General features: G+C 39.3%; 1 protein-coding gene across 10 annotated transcripts in view; it reads left to right on the top strand.

Annotated features, from left to right (window-relative positions):
• The window catches only part of camk2d1 (calcium/calmodulin-dependent protein kinase (CaM kinase) II delta 1), a 108,449-nt gene that overhangs the window by 35,695 nt on the left and 54,822 nt on the right, over positions 1–17,932 (top strand). For 6 of the 10 annotated variants that reach the window (XM_067450326.1, XM_067449834.1, XM_067449928.1 and 3 more), the window contains exons 5-6: positions 3,096–3,161; positions 10,677–10,749. In XM_067450326.1, coding sequence (XP_067306427.1) covers positions 3,096–3,161; positions 10,677–10,749 — 139 coding nt within the window. Of the gene's footprint in view, positions 1–3,095; positions 3,162–10,676; positions 10,750–11,984; positions 12,058–17,932 lie in introns of all 10 variants that reach the window. The other 4 variants (XM_067449881.1, XM_067450239.1, XM_067450002.1 and 1 more) reach the window with 1 other exon arrangement.

Raw genomic sequence — 17,932 nt, 5'->3', positions numbered from 1 at the left:
TGTCAAAGTAAAATTTGAATTTGTGGCAGCGTGTTCATGTCAAGTGTAAAGTGCTTACTTTAAGTGCTCGGCCCTTCAGAGCGAGAGATGCTCAGTTTCCAATGGAATTCGCTGCTCTTTATTTGTGTTCAGCGTAGACACACTTATATCTGCCTTACTCTCTTTCGAATGTCATGTCAAAGTGCAAATGCAGATCTGTCACGCGCAGAGCTTCCTGTTAATCACTGCTGCTGAAATGAGACTGAGCATACTTACATGCACTAACTCACAAATATCAGATTATTGAAATAACCAGTTTCCCCGTTCACATGCAAACCAGTAAACTGACAACGCATGTAAACCGCGTTTACATGACTTTATTAATAAACCGGGTTATTTCCTTGTAGTGATGTCAACAATAATAATGTCCGTATCTGAGTTTTTCAAATGTTACTCCAGTTGTGATGTTAGGTTTGCATTGCACAATATCAGGAAAATCAGACCGTTCCTTACGGAGCATGCAACACAGCTTCTTGTCCAAGCCCTGGTCATTTCTAGACTTGACTATTGCAATGCGCTTCTGGCTGGACTTCCATCTTGTGCAATCAAACCGCTGCAAATGATCCAGAACGCTGCAGCACGTCTTGTATTCAATGAGCCCAAAAGGGCTCATGTCACACCTCTATTCATCTCTCTGCATTGGCTACCACTCGCTGCCCGGATCAAATTCAAAGCCCTGACTCTTGCTTATGGATCTTTTACAAGCTCAGCACCCGCATACTTCGACTCACTCCTACGAGTCTACACCCCCACCAGAAGCCTTCGCTCAGCTAATGAGAGAAGGCTTGTGGTACCATCACAGAGAGGCATGAAATCCCTCTCTAGAACTTTTTCTTTCATTGTTCCCGGTTGGTGGAACGATCTTCCGTCCTCCATACGCACAACAGAATCACTCGCTTCATTCAAAAGACAGGTAAAAACTCATCTCTTCCACGAGCACTTATTCTTACATAAAAAAATAAAATAAATAATAATAATTTCTTTCCCCCTCTATTTCTCCTTTCTTCTTTCCTTTTCTGGTCTTTGCTACTCTGAGCAGTGTACAAATCTTAGTATTTAGGGCACTTTTTGTGTTTCGTTGCCTCTTCTTGACGGATCGCTTCCTGTTCTCCTGAGTTGTAAGTCGCTTTGGATAAAAGCGTCTGCTAAATGCATAAATGTAAATGTAAATGTTAATAAAGCGTGTCAGCGGGAGATTTACGGCTCATATTACCCCTCATGCAGCGTTAGACTAAACCTCTTCTACTTCTGCTGACTGAGAACACATCTTTACAATTCTTTGGGTCTTAAACGAGTCTGTGTTTGTGATATATGTCCTTATTTCATGTAAAACGCTAGCTCACTCTGTCTGGATGCGTTTAAATCTGGTCTAAGTTTGCGTTTTTGTCACCGATCACACATGCGCACTTCAATAAGCCGACAGAAAGCAGGTTAATGCGTTTACATGCCGCGCGAAATCGGGGTAAGAGGCAAAAACGACCTGTGTCGACCGGTTTATGCTTACGCCGTTTATGACCTATAAAAGAAAACGGGTTACCGCGGTTACATGACCATGATCATTATCGGCTTATTGGGCATAACTGGCTTAACCCCTTAACTGTCACCACCCCACAGGTCGGACGCTTGGCACTCTGTTTTTGATGGCCTTTTTTCGTATCCTATATTTTAGTAATCATCATAAATTAGGTATCATTCAAAAGCTTACAGACTCAAAATTCATCCTGTGAGAACCGTTTTGAAATCGGACGCTGCGTCACCATGGAAACGGTGCTCAAAATTATTCTAGCAGGCTCCTCCCCCAGTGGGCGGAGTCATGTATCATATTACAAAACTTATTTTAACTAATTTATAATCAAATTCTTTTCTAATCTTGACGCATATCGTCGGAAAGGTCAGAGTCTCAAGGTTCCATATTTGGTGATTGTTTTGTGATGGAAGTGATATTTGGACAGAAATTTACATGAAAATGCATCTAAAAACAAACAAACAATGGCATGTGGATGACACCCGGTGGCTGTTTTTGGTACAGCACCGAAACAAAATCTCATGGGAACTTACGTTTTTGTGATATCAACTTCAAGTTTGGAACACAACTTGGTTAGACACATGACTTAGATTTTATATAAATTCTATAGTAAAAAGTAAAAAAAAACTTGTACTAGATCGATGTCTTTCGCAGTTACGAGTTCTGACATCACATATCCCGCGAAACAACAATGGCAGCCCCTACGGATGCGGACGCTTTGCACTCTGTTTTTGATTGCCTTTTTTCGTGTCCTATATTTTAGTAATCATCATAAATTAGATATCATTCAAACGTTTACGAACTCAAAATTCATCCTGTGAAAACTGTTTTGAAATGGGACGTTGTGTTACCATGGAAACCGTGCTCCAGCTGGCTCATCCCCTAGTGGGCGGAGTCATGTACAAAACTTATTTTAACTTTTCTCTTTTTGACGCATATCGTTGGAAAGGTCAGAGTCTCAAGGTTCCATATTTGGTGACTGTTTTGTGATGGAAGTGATATATGGACAGAAATTTTCAGGAAAATGCATTTAAAAAAAACAATCAATGGAATGTGGGTGACACCCGGTGGCTAGTTTTAGTTCTGCGCCTAAATACAATCTCATGGGAACTTCAATTTTTGTGATATCAACTTCAAATATGGAACACAACTTGCTTAGAAACATGGCTTTGATTTTTATAGTAATTTTAGAGTAATTTTTTTGAAAAATATATATTTTATATAAAATAAGGGTTAGGGTTAGGGTTAGGGTTAGCTAACCCTAACCCTAACCCTAACCCTAACCCTAACCTTCTATAAACTTCTATAACTTATACTTAAACTTACCTATTTATACTTTCATATTTTGAATTGCTTTCACTTCAACAATAATCTGCTGAGTGTTTTCTTTAAAACACGACCAAACTGAGGTTTATATTCCAATGCATTCTTGAATTACAGCCATTTAAGTTAGGATAGTGCATTTTCATGTCTTATGTGATATTTAAGGGGTCGTGCCTGTAAAATGTGTGCTGTGTTGGGCCTGTTTCAGAGTCACAGGAGGCGAGCTGTTTGAGGATATTGTGGCCAGAGAATACTACAGCGAGGCCGATGCCAGGTTAGTGCTCGCATACACATGCAAAACACACTTATTATAATGCAGGAATTAAATAGACACAGTTAGCTTTGTAGTGTATTGTATAGCTTGTAATTTATGAAGCTGTATAAACAGTATGCTCTTTATTACCACAAAATATAATTCTGCTATAGTTTTTAATCTCTCAGACAATGATGCACTTACAGTGGAAGTTTATGGCGGGCGTGTCCGAATTCACTTTTGCTAGTTTTCTGGCTGATGCTCTAAAAGTTTTGTACCTCGTCTTCTCTTAAAGCGTTAGTTCACCCAAAAATGTAAACTCTGTAATGAATTCCTCCTGTGGTTGGCCAGCCGTCAGACCTCCGCTCATCTTCACACACAGATGAAGATATTAGTGTTGAAATCCGATGGCTCAGAAAGGCCTTCATTGACACCAATGTCATTTCCTCTCTCAAGACCCATAAAGGCACTAAAGACGTCGTTACAAAGCCCATCTCACTACAGCGGCTCTACTATCATTGATGAAGAGGCCAGAATAGAGTTAGTGCGCAAAAAAAAACCTAAATAACGACTTATATAGTGATGGCCGATTTCAAAACAAAGCTTTGAACCGTTATGAATCAGTGAATCGATTCATGATTCGGATCGCTTGTCAAACTGACTTTGTTGATCCGAATCATGAATCGATTCACTGATTCATAACGGTTCAAAGCTTTGTTTTGAAATCGGCCATCACTATATAAGTCGTTATTTAGGTTTTTTTTTGCGCACAAAAACTATTCTCGTTGCTATGAGTTCTTTTATTTAATTACATGACTTTTGTTTTATGGCGTTTTTGGTTAAGAGACTTTTAACTACAACTCTTCCTTTTTATTATACAAATGTGTCATTAAATGTCTACAAATGTATAAAACTGAGGTAAATATCATATGTAGACACTGGGTCGTGGGTTCACAGAGATCATCGCCAAAATATATTGAAACATTTCGTAACAGTTATGAGGTGAGCCACGTTTATGGATATCATGTGACTGGCAGTTTGATACACTGGTTCACAAAGGTTTTAAAGCATGTTTTGATCCAAATCCATTAGCTGCTCGTGTCAGGAATAGCACAAGCGCATGGAGTACATCAGAAATATATATAGAGAACTGTGGCGCATTCAGTGTAGACAGCATCCCGGATTATAATGAGTTGTATTTGGTTTTGTTGTGTCGCGCCAATCACGTTTGTGTTACTCTGTTAACGGATCCTCATCAGAAAATCTTGCCCCATTGACTTTCACTTAGGGCTGTGACGGTCGCCATGACCACCGTGCCACCGCGGTGGTGGATCGCCACCGCGGTGGTGAGGTGCCACCGGCGGTAGTGTGCATGTGACGTGACACACTATATGACATGCAAAAAAAGTTTTGTATAGAATATAGCATTTGCAATAGCAGTTGCTATTTATAACCTGTACCTTTTAGCTGTTTGCGTTTTTTAGACTAGCGTATAAAATAGCTAATTCACTAATTCTACCTCACACGCCATATATGGCGTTTCCAGTTTGAGCGCGGCCAAATCCATTTTTTTCTGCATTCCGCAAATTAATTTTGTGTTGAGCAATGGACCTGGTTGGGAAACCAAATACTACATCGCCGATCTGGGATCATTTTGGATCTGTGCCTAACGAAAAAGGTGAACCTTTAAATAAAGATGAAGCCATTTGCCGGATTTGTAAAAACTAAATATGTGTTAAATGGGCGAACACATCAAATCTCAAGAGCCATCTCCAATCATGTCATCCATCGGCGTTTGTACATGTTATGTCCCGTGAACGCAAACGCCCAGCTGGTGGTGAGGTTGGTATTGGAGAGGCCAGATTGGAGATTGCCAGACAGGCCAAATACAAACGAGAGAGTGACAAGTGGAAAATGCTGACAAGAGACGTGGCAACGTATTTGGTGGTGGAGAACGCGCCGCTCCGCAGTTTTTATTCCCCTGCATGTTACGAATTCTGTTTGAAAGTTGCAACGATTTATAGTTTAATATTTAACTTTCTTATTTACCCGTTTATTTCACTTTATCTCTGATATTTATTTTATTTATTTCAGTGTTAGCAGGCTGTGTTTCACTCGTGCTGTAAACACGCACGTTTGTTAACAGATGTTTGAGCCTCATTTTTTAAATCTCACAATATATATTTTAAAAATGTGAATTGTTTTATTTAAAAGCAGACATTCAAGCTTTCTTTAAAAATATGTTTCATGTTTGTGTGATAAGTAGGCTATAGGGCAGTGTTTTAGTTCATTGTTTCAGTTTTGTTTCATCCCCCACCCCGAACCCCACAAACACCGTGCCACCGCCGGTGGTTGATCAATAACCACCGCGGTGGTAAAAAACTGCCACCGTCACAGCCCTACTTTCACTGTAAGTGCAATATTTAAACACAACTACACTGCAAAAAAAATGCTCTTCTTCCTCAGTATTTTTGTCTTGTTTCTAGTCCAAACATCTAAAAATTCTTAAAACAAGAAGTATTTACTAGACAAGTAAAAAGTATTGTCTTATTTTGGGGAAAAATAACTCAAAATGAAGAGAGTTTTTGCTTAAAATAAGATAAATAATCTGCCAATGGGGTGAGAAAAATAATCTTAATTCAAACAGAAAACAAGATTATTTTTCTCACCCCATTGGCAGATTATTTCTCTTATTTTAAGCAAAAACTCTCTTCATTTTGAGTTATTTTCCCCAAAACAAGACAATCATTTTTACTTAGATATTTTGACTAGAAACAAGACAAAAATACTAAGTAGGAAATACATTTTTTGCAGTGTAAGAGACAAGTTAAAGTTATTGTCCGTGGTATTATCTTAACACATCCCACATGTACAGTACAGACTGCATCTCGTAATTCACAAAATAGAAGAACCACAGTTTATTATCAGTGTTAGTGTGTGCATGATATGATTCTTAACTAACATATTTATAAGCTATTGTATATGTTATACATGAATTTATCTGTTTGCTATCATTCAAACTCAACTGTGAGAAGACATGATCTAAAGTGTGTGCACTGCAGTTCGCCTTCCAATGCATTTGTACTTTAATGTCTGTATGTAGGTTTTTATGTCTTTCTTGTCTTTGTATGCGGCTCATTGTTGGTGTTATCTTAATGCGGGTCTTTTTATGTGCTTCCGTGTAGTATAGTTCAAAGTATAGTTCACCCGAAAATGAAAATCTTGTCAATTTACTCACCCTTATGTCGTTCCAGCCCCATTTGACTTTCTTGCGAAACATAAAATGAGTCATTTTCTGTTGGACCATAAAAAAAAAATGGACCATAAAAATATCATAAATGTAGCCCAGACAACTCAATATCCATTTATTATGAAATTATAGAAGCTTGTGTAAGTTTACATTTTTTTTTTTAAAGTTTTTGGTGTTGTTTGCAATGTTTTTTTTCCCCTCTAAACAAAACATTGTGCTTTTAACTGTCCACAAAACATTTCCACAGAAGCATTGTGTAACATCTAAATGGCTTTAATTGGAGCAAACATGATATGCCTAAATTATTGTATCTTTAAATGCAAATGAGATTCTGCTGCCCCGCCCCTTATCCAGAAGAGGGCGGAGCCTGTACAGCTCATACTCTGCCAAAAACAAACATATCTGGTATGCCAAGACTTAAGGGATTGAATAGACAGGACATACAACGTCTTATATTTCACAAGAGGTCTGTGCACCAGTGTGAATGCAGCTTAGTACACTGTAAAAAAACAAAAAAACAAAAGTTGAGACAACTTTTAAGGCGTTTTAAGGCAACCAGCTGCAGAACATTTTTGAGTTTTCTCAACTCAGGGTCAATAGTTGTACAAACTTTGTTTGAGTTATCTTAACTGTTTTTATGTTAAATAGTTTAATAAACTGTAAAAGCCGAATGTGTCGTACAAAATTTTTTTTTTTGTAATCTCTCATGGTCTAAGATGTCATGATAATAATCAAACTGCAGTAAAGATCGCCAGGCCACTCTTAAATACTGAAAGCACTCTGTTCATTGCTTGTAATATGTTTTTTGTTCCTCTTTATTATTTGATAGCTTTTGTGTTTTGAAGCGATTAGTTAATACTTTTAGAATTCTTACCATGCAATTCACCCTTCGCTGGTAGTTTGATTGACAGGCAACCTGACCAATCACAGTCCGCCATCCGCCATTTTTGTCCGAAAGAGAATTCGTCGATTAACGTCGGTGGACTTCCGGCGGTTGAAACAACATTCCTTCTGAAGTTCATTCGTGTTTATTTGATACAATAAATCGACTAGATGAGATGATCGTTACATGAGCAGCTTTAACTGAGGCGCTGCTGAGACTCTCACCACACATCAATGAGCCGCAAAACAGTATTTAGAGTTTACATGTCTTTAAAAACTAACAATTTTAGGGTTCAGACCTCATTTCATTTTAAAATTAACCTGCTCTGTCCTATCTGTGTGCGTTGTCAGTATCCTCTTTAATCTGCGATGTGTGTGTGTGTGTGTGTGTGTGTGGGACGTGAGAGCTTGGCTTGTCGGACATAGCAACAGTAGCTAAAGGGGGCGTGTCTTTGCGAATGGTCAGTTGTTTTAATTATTTTTTTTCATGTGTAATGATTTATTAATAAAATAAATAATACGAAAAAAGAGATCGAGTCGTTTTGGAATCGGATCGTGAGTCCCAGAATCAGATCTTGAGGTCCCTAAAGATTCCCACCCCTACCATACAATGATTTATCGTTTGTCTTTGTTGAATAATACAGAAGATAAAAAGCTTAAAAAATAATCATAAAATGGCATTTTTTATTATTTTTCAAAATCATTAAGCCTTCGTACCTACTGCTATATCTGCTGTTAATATGAATCAAACAACAAGAGAACAACAGAAAAGCATTCACTGCTCTCGACTGAATAACTTTAGTCGCTTTAATAAGAACACATTTCTGACCTGAATGCTCTAGTAAGGAGATAAACATGGTGGACTGTGTACAGCTCACTGAGGGGCGGGGTCTATGCTAATAGGGCGGAGTTTGTCAGCAATTATGGGTGGAGTCTATGCTAATAAGGTGGAGTATGTCAGCATCCGTGGGTGGGGTCAATGCTAATAGGGCAGTCTGTCAGTAGTCAGGGGCGGAGTCTGTGCTAATATTGCAGTCGTGGGCGGGGCCTGTCCAATGTGACGTCACAAAAACTAGAATCTGCAAACGGCTTATTCTGAGACAGCACTCATGATTTATGGGGATTAAAAAGAGTGGGTGGGTTGCTGACACATTTATTTTCAAACTAATTTTGCATAATAGTTTTTTAGACAATGCTTTTGTAACAATTTCTAGCTTTTTGCATTGCTTTAATGCATTTTTTAAGGATCAAGGCAGGGTTCCTGCTAACCAGTCTTTCTTTATATAGAACATATTTGTCAGTAAATGGCTTTGTGTCTTTATTTAGGGCACCTGTGTAACCGACACGCCCAATCTCATCCGCTTAATTGACTCCAGCTTATTATACAGAGGTGCACTTACTTTATCCATCACGTGGTGTCATTGATCACTTAATATCTACAATACAATTTTGAGAAGACCAGTTCACATACCAAGTCTGATTCTGAATCACATCTGGTCTAATCTACTTTTACAAGAGCATCGTAACCCCAAGCCGATCGTTGAGACCATTGGTGCCAATGCAATCTTCTCGGGTTTCGTTGCCTTTGGGAAATGTCCTCCTGGTTCTCCAGTTCAGCTTGATTCAGTCTGATTGTAGTGGTCACATTTCCAGGCTGTTCAACACATAAACATATCATATGGCTTCAGAAGTCTAGGAATAATGTGCATCGGTTTATTAACCGCTTTTGTGAGACTTTTAAAGCTACAGTCCACATTCATAGTAATGTAAAAGAGCGATCAGCTCAAATTTCAGTGTTCAGTTGAAGAAAGACGGACAGAAAGAAAAGAAAGTCAACCGGGACTCCAATGACATGAGGGGGATTTTCATTTCTGCCTGGAATATTATTGTAAAATGCTTTTCTTACTTTGTATTTTTGTCTTGTTTCTAGTCAAATTATCTAAAAAATCTTACATTGAGAAACATTTACTAGACAAATAAAAGTAATTGTCTTGTTTTGGGGAAAATTACTCAAAATGAAGAGAGTTTTTGCTTAAAATACGATAAATAATCTGCCAATGGGGTGAGAAAAATAGTTCTGAGGATCCATGCCAAAGTTGGGAACAGCGCCACCTAGGGGTCATGAGATATGAAAAAAGGCTATTTTTGCCCATAACTTCTGAATGCTTTGTCAGAAAATCACATAATTGGTATATATGGATTACTGCGTGACATGCCGAATCCGGAGATACCAGATATGTTAGGGTCGGATGAACCACGTGACCGCCATTTTGAATTTTGTCATAAAGTGTGATATCTTTTGAAATAATTGACATATCTGCACAAAATTTGGTATGCATGACCGTCAGCATGTCTTGGACATACCTGAGAAGTTTCAGAATAGTGCCACCTAGTGTTCCATAGATATAGGAATTTTTGCTAAAACATTTATAACTTTTGAAAGCTTTGTCCAAATTTGGTGTAATTTATGTCATCTTGTCATCGGCTTATGCAGATTCCGACGATGTATCATTTGTAATTTTCCAAAAATGTTATTGTCCGCAATATTGAAACAAGTGAAAACAGTTTTTTTCGCTACTCCTCTTTCAAATTTTGTCAAATTTTGTCCAAAATTGGCTGAGATGATCGTTGGACTGAGCCGCACAGAAACGACTGAACGGATTTTTGATATTTGCTACCGTTCCTGAGATATTTGTCACTGAAGTTGGCCCTTCCTGTGTTTGTGTTTTTATGCTAGTTAGCTTAGCATGCCAATTGGTTATTTGCAAAATGTGCTTCTGTTCCAGACGTTGAGTCATTCTCAGATTGATCTAAACGAAACTTTTTAAATATTAAAAGTTGTGCATTTATTTGAAAAAAATCTTCATCTTGAGTTGACTCTCATTAGAGCTATGGAACTTCAGCAGGTGTTTGAACACAAGCCTGGCCGGTGGCACAACGAGATGAGCGATGGACGCCGCGCCCGGAGGTTATGGGTTCGAGTCCCGTGGGGGGCGGCCTTTTAAAGGTGGCTCTGCGTTCGGCGAAAGCCCCTTCTGGGTCTTGGCCCCGTAAAACTGCTTGCAGTTCTTGTTTTACTTATAGTTATTTTTTCCTAAAAAAGACAATAACTTTTGCTTGTCTAGTAAATACTTCTTGTTTTAAGCATTTTTAGATGTTTGGACTAGAAACAAGACAAAAATACTGAGGAAGAAAAGCATTTTTGCAGTGAATGAACCAGATTTATAGCAAATATCATATTTTCTACAGTCTTGCACTGACTGGAGTACAGTATTTGTCCCAGTTCATCAGGCACTCAGTCTTCACTGTTTGTTCGTCAGCTGTGTTTGTTTTCTGACTGTGCTTGCTGAACTGTTCAATCTCTCTCCTTTGGCTTCCTCACTGTCTCTCTCTCTCTCTCGCAGTCATTGCATACAGCAGATTCTAGAGAGTGTTAATCATTGTCACTTAAATGGCATTGTACATCGAGACTTGAAGGTTAGTATGACAGGCTCAAACCTCCATTGTTTGAACCCATAATAATCCGCGGGTTCCCATTGTGGAAGCCTCCTCTACTCACCCTAACCTAATCCCTTGAAACACAGCTACACACAGATAAATGTGTGTGTGTGGCGGTGGCCTGAGGGGTACACACGCAGATGATGACCTCAGAGCGAAGGTTGTGCATGTAGCACTAGTCGGGGACTGTGTGTTTGACCCTGTAGGATTGTCTTTTCTGAGTGTGTGTGTTGATGGTGACTGTGCCCTTTTTGATTGAAATGCAAAACGGGTATCAGAACCCATAAGTCAATGCTTTAGTGGGCCAAGCACACAGTCGCCCAAGCAAACACCACTTCTGGATTGAGATTTTGGGGAGCAAGACAAGAGAGGTAATGATGACTGGAGATGGGCAATGGGTAGATATATAACTCTGTACAAATATTTTATTACTTCACAGTAGGGCTGGGAGATACCACATCATATTGATCTGTTCCTGAGGTTAACTTATAATGTTAAGATTTTTGCACACACACACAAAAATACAAATTTATATGTGTAAAAACGGTAATTTACAGTCAAAGAATTATTAAATAATTGACATATGTTTTGTCACATATAATACAGTTGATTGCTTCATCTGTCAACACAAGTTTCTTTGCAAACTCTCCATTACATTGTGCCTCGATAAGAAAATAAAATGCTCCGAACAAACATATACTCCTTCAATATGATCCGGGACGCCTTTAAAATAAACCATCCACTTGTTTCCGACTCTGGGATCCTTCTGAAATCTGTACAAAGACACAAACTGGTTTAAACTGGACGATCAAAGCCAACTTTCTTTCACTCTTACATTTGTCGTGTTGTCGGCAGATGTCAGAAACGCATCTGTATACTGTATCAGTGTAGACAGCATCAGAGATTATAATGGCTTGTGTTTGATGCGATGCAGTGTAGGCAAATGTCAGCTGTTAAGAGACTCAACACTACTCTTCCTAGTCAAACACACCTGCCTGAACTCACCAGCTCATTAGTAGAGATGGACGGGTCAAATGTTGGTGTGCTTCCACCCAGCCCTACTGCATACTCATTTGAAATGCAACAGTAAAATGTGAAGCCCATGTAAGTCTTTTTCATCGCCTCCAAGCCCATGCTCCCTTGCTCTCAACGCTGTGCTCAGATAGTGAGTGGGTGCTTGTCACTAACCCACACCCCCTGGTGTTTGCATGCAGTCATTGCATTCAGCAGATCCTTGAGGCTGTTCTCCACTGCCACCAGATGGGAGTGGTCCATCGGGACCTGAAGGTGAGTAGAGATGATGAGGGTCTTAAAGGGTTAGTTCACCCAAAAATGAAATGTCTGTCATTAACTCCTCCCCCTAATGTCGCTCCACACCCGTAAGACCTCCGTTCATCTTCACACACAGTTTAAGATATTTTATATTTAGTCCGAGAGCGTATGCAAGTGTATGCACACTATACTGTCCATGTCCAGAAAGGGAATAAAAACATCATCAAATTCATGATTCGGAATCAATTCGCTGATTCATAACCGTTTGAATCTTTATTTGAGGATTGAACACAAACCCGGAAGAGAAGACAATGCTGAATAAAGTCGTAGTTTTTGTTATTTTTGGACCCAAATGTATTTTGGATGCTTCAAGAGACTCTAATTAACCCACTGATGTCTCATATGGACTACTGTGATGATGTTTTTATTCCCTTTCTGGACATGGACAGTATAGTGTGCATACACTTGCATACGCTCTCGGACTAAATATAAAATATCTTAAACTGTGTGTGAAGATGAACGGAGGTCTTACGGGTGTGGAGCGACATTAGGGAGAGGAGTTAATGACAGAAGTGTCATTTTTGAGTGAACTAACCCTTTAACACACCAAGTCCTTTTTGTCTGTCTTCTGGTACTAATCCAAGACCTTAAGGCCTGCAAAATGGCTTATATATCAAAAATTATACAAGTTCTTAGTAACATATGAGTTGGACTTGGGAATCAAGTGATCAGTGTTATTATGTTTTTGCATCATTAATGACAAAACACTACAAATTAAGCTTATGCTGGTTTCTGTCGATCTAAAGAAACCAGCACAGGCTCTTATCTCTGCTAATTTGCCAATCAAATGAGCCAGGTGCAACCAGGAGATTGATTTCCCTCCTCTTGTAATCTGAATTTGCATAAGCCTGGATTTGGCTCTGTGATTGGCTGTTGTCATACTGTTACATGGTGACTCGCACACAAAAAAGAGAACACAAAGCAAATAGACAAAAAACAGAGAAGTATACTGTATATTTAAAGGGGTCATGAACTGCATTGTTTTATAATGTTTCCTGTGGTGCATTAATAACGTTAGTATGATGTTTACATCAAAAACGCCCACTGCTGTGATTGGCCACTGTGGGAGTTCAGTGTAAACGCCCACTGCTGTGATTGGCCGCTGTGGGACTTTAGTGTAAACGCCCTCTGCTGTGATTGGCCGCTGTGAGACTTTAGTGTAAACGCCCTCTGCTGTGATTGGCCGCTGTGAGACTTCAGTGTGAACGCCCACTGCTGTGAGACTTCAGTGTAAATGTATTGATGAGAATAAATAAGCACATTTCCACCATTAGGATCCTTTGGAAGGGAATGTAATTTTTTATACTGTTTATCTCTCCTCATCATCTCACTAACACTCCAGTGGGCGGGGCTAAACTTGAGATGATGAAGTGGGCGGTTCTTAGCGAGTCCACAGCGAGTCGTTCTCTGGGCCTGGTTACAAAAAAATTGTAAAATCAGAATGGGAAAGAAAGGTGATTTAAGCCGTTTTGAGCGTGGCATGGTTGTTGGTGCCAGACGGGCCGGTCTGATTATTTCACAATCTGCTCAGTTACTGGGATTTACACACACAACCATTTCTAGGGTTTACAAAGAATGGTGTGAAAAGGGAAGAGCATCCAGTGTGCAGCAGTCCTGTGGGAGAAAATGCCTTGTTGATGCTCGAGGTCAGAGGAGAATGGGCCGACTGATTCAAGCTGATAGAAGAGCAACTTTGACTGAAATAACCACTCGTTACAACCGAGGTATGCAGCAAAGCATTTGTGAAGCCACAACACACACAACCTTGAGGCGGATGGGCTACAACAGCAGAAGACCCCACCGGGTACCACTCATCTCCACTACAAATAGGAAAAAGAGGCGACAATTTGCACAAGCTCACCAAAACTGGACAGTTGAAGACTGGAGAAATGTTGCCTGGTCTGATGAGTCTCGATTTCTGTTGAGACATTCAGATGGTAGAGTCAGAATTTGGCGTAAACAGAATGAGAACATGGATCCATCATGCCTTGTTCCCACTGTGCAGGCTGGTGGTGGTGGTGTAATGGTGTGGGGGATGTTTTATTATCCTCTGATGGCTACTTCCAGCAGGATAATGCACCATGTCACAAAGCTCCAATCATTTCAAATTGGTTTCTTGAACATGACAATGAGTTGACTGAACTAAAATGGCCGCCACAGTCCCCAGATCTCAACCCAATAGAGCATCTTTGGGATGTGGTGGAACGGGAGCTTCGTGCCCTGGATGTGCATCCCACAAATCTCCATCAACTGCAAGATGCTCTCCTATCAATATGGGCCGACATTTCTAAAGAATGCTTTCAGCAGCTTGTTGATCAACGCCACGGAGAATTAAGGCAGTTCTGAAGGAGAAAGGGTCAAACACAGTATTAGTGTGTGTTCCTAATAATCCTTTAGGTGAGTGTATATGTCAAACACTCAATTAATTTGATTTCTCAGCTCATGACTCCTTTAAAAAGTGTTTATACAGTAATTCTTTCCATAGAAAAATAACTCTAATCTGCAATAACTGGGTAAAATTGGCACATTGGGATTAAAAGACTGACATTTGAGCATGTGCAAGTATGAGATTTAAGGGCTATGGGAGTGTTTTTTCTTCTAAACTATTCCTTTAAGAAAATATTTTTGGCAGGAGATTTGTTGGAATAGGCGCAAAGTGTCAAGCAATAATTTCAATCCTAAGAGTTTTTATGTATTCAAAATCAAATACAGTCGTTGATGTGATGTGCTTTCCTTCCTCTTTTATCCCTATTAGTAAAACAAAACTGAACCTTTAGGGTAAAAATGACATTTTTGTACCTTTTTTCACCATAAAAAAGTGCATATTAGTGCCTTAAGTTCAGTTTTTAAATAGTTTTCTTCTGAGAGTGAAGGAATGTCACTTATTTGCAATAAGAAGGAGTCTTACCTTGTCTTGACTTGTCCAACAATTTGAAGAATGTGGGTGGTTTGCTCTCAGAAAGTCATTTACTGAATTGTATTAGTTTTATCGAGCACCCAACAGCCATTTACAAAAAGCAATATCGTACACTTACACATTATTAGTCATGTAGGGCAGAAATGGGGAAGTTTTATCATGCTAAAATGTAGGGCAACAAACGAGCGCCTGCAATAATGTTGAAGCAGGTTCTGCTGTTCAGATGATCCTCAGGAGAATCATAGATCTGCTCTCTAATCTACTCTATCCATCATTATCCCTCGTTTGCCTAACAAAGGACAACATCCGGCTGTTCTTTATATGATCTCGACACTCCTGTAATTAGCTTCCACAGCTCTAATGTTTCCGGATTAGATGGAGTAAACTGGTGGAGCTCGGCTGTGGTGTTTGCTAAGAAACGCCAGAAAAACTAGACTGTGATGATGACATCCGTCACCATTAAAGGATTCGTTCACTTTTAAATAAACTTTAAACACAGATTAATTATGCAGTAAACCCGTTATAGAGCTGATCGAGCAGAAGGAGGCGAACCGACGCCAGGCTAAAGAATAAACTAGTGTCGTAAAGAACTAAAACAGTGATATTAAAACATCAAATTCAGTTTACAGCTTTCTGATGATGCATACTATATACAGGCGAGTAGATGAGCCAAGAACATGAACGCAACACGGTTCCTTTAAAATGGGTTTAGATGGGGGGAAAAATTAGAAACCTCGTGTTGCACTAATATTCTGTGATTATTTGCTGTCCTGTATAAAGTAGGCAACATCAATAAGGTGTGCATTTAATTTGGTCTTTTACTATCACTGTCTAACTGCACTAATGGTTTAGATCACTTATAAATAAACTTTCACTGATAGTTCCCCCCCCCCCCCCCCTCATGTCATCCCAGATGTCCATGTCTTTCTTTCTTCAGTGGAAAAGAAATGAAGTTTTTTGATGAGAACGTTCCAGGATTTTTCTCCATATAATGGACTTCAATGGGCCTCAAACGGCTCACGGTCCAGATGACAGTTTCAGTGCGGCTTCAGAGGGCTTTAAACGACAGCAGACGATGAATACGGGTCTTATCTAGACAAACCATCGGCATTTAAACACAAAATAAAAGAGTTTATTCTGTGAGGCGCGTTCATGATTTTGAAAAGGTCACGCTTGACGAAGGCTGAAGTACCGAGTCAGAGTTTACATCTTCATGTTTGAGAATTGTGTCATTCTGGCGAGAGCACCAAATAAACTCAAGTCAATATGAAACAAAAATTGACTATTTATTAAAAACTGTTTATCTTCATAATCTTTCATCAAAATTCAACCCTCTTTTTACAATCCAGCTCATTTCTAATGGATAACAGCCAACCCCGCACTCACTGAATATCCTACCTCACATGGAAATACTTCAGATTATGGAAGCAAAATGGTTTGCCATTACAAAAACATTACACAAAAAGTGGCACAAGGGCCCTGGAGTGGTTATGTGGTTATGATTAGTGAGCATTAATTATAACTCGATGAGTAAAGTTTGATGACAAACGCTGGTGTTGGCTAAGTTTGAAGATTTTTACTTTTTCTAGGACATTGCTATCATGATTTAACATGTTGCTAATATGTTTAGGGCGTGTTCGTGACATTGAAAAGATCATGCTTGACTTAGGCGGAAGTGCCGAGTCAGTGTTTACAAGTATTCATAAGGAGGACCATATACACATATTCACGTCTTTGTGTCTTGTCTCTTGTCTTAGTTTAAAACGCTTTTATGAACACTTTAAACACTGACGCCGTACTTCCGCCTTCGTCAAGCGTGATCTTTTCAACGTAACGAACGCGCCTCACAGAACAGAGCAAGGCCAGCATTTGTGCTTATAAAACGTTAACTCTTTTATTTTGTGTTTAAATGCCGATGGTTTGTCTAGATAAGACCCGTATTCATCGTCTGCTGTCGTTTAAAGCCCTCTGAAGCGTCACTGAAACTGTCATCTGGACCGTGAGCCGTTTGAGGCCCATTGAAGTCCATTATATGGAGCAAAATCCTGGACCGTTATAATCAAAAACCTTCATTTCTTTTCCACTGGAGAAAGAAAGACACGGACATCTGGAATGACATGGGGTGAGGAAACTATCAGCAAAAGTTTATTTAAAATTGAACTAATCCTCTAACAAACATTCAAAAGGACAAATATATGCGACCCTCGACCACAAAACCCGTCATAAGGGTCTTTTTTTAAATTGAGATTTATGCATGATCTAATAAATCATCTCTCCGTTGATCTGTTGTGTGTTAGGACAATATTTGAAAATCTGAGGGTGAAAAAAAATCCAAATATTGAGAAAATCTCCTTTAAAGTTGTCCAAATGAAGTCCTTAGCAATGCATATTATTACTAATAATACATTTATGATATATTTACAGTTGGACATCTACTAAATATCTTCATGGAACATGATATTAATATCCTAATCGTTAAAGAAAAATAGATAATTTTGACCCGTATGATGTATTGTTGGCTATCGCCACAGATAAACCCGTGAGATTATGGCTGGAGATGAGCTCCACGATCACATATTATGGCTTTCCAGATCAGGAGCGGAGACTAAGATGCTCTGAAAGCTTCTTGAGACTTTGAGTCCCTCCGTTTTAAAACTCGTCACTCTTTGGACTAAAGCATTTGACTCGCAGTCTGTCCAAATTCAATTGGATTCTGAGCTAAATGATGGGCGGTGATGTTAAAGCTTGTGTTGATGAAGCAATGACTGCATGACTCTCTAGCATGTTAGCACCTCGATCTAACAAACTGCAACTAACTGCACCTGCCAAACGAGCCTTAAATCCTCTTGGTGTTATTATGGGATTGAGTAAAGTCTTTCTAGACTCCCCTGACAGACGAGTCCCTTCATATCG

Source organism: Pseudorasbora parva, chromosome 1, assembly GCF_024679245.1.
Source record: "Pseudorasbora parva isolate DD20220531a chromosome 1, ASM2467924v1, whole genome shotgun sequence".
In the NCBI taxonomy this organism is placed as follows: Eukaryota; Metazoa; Chordata; class Actinopteri; order Cypriniformes; family Gobionidae; genus Pseudorasbora; species Pseudorasbora parva.
Note: the sequence above shows the minus strand (reverse complement) of the source record. Positions and strands in the feature narration are given on the sequence as shown.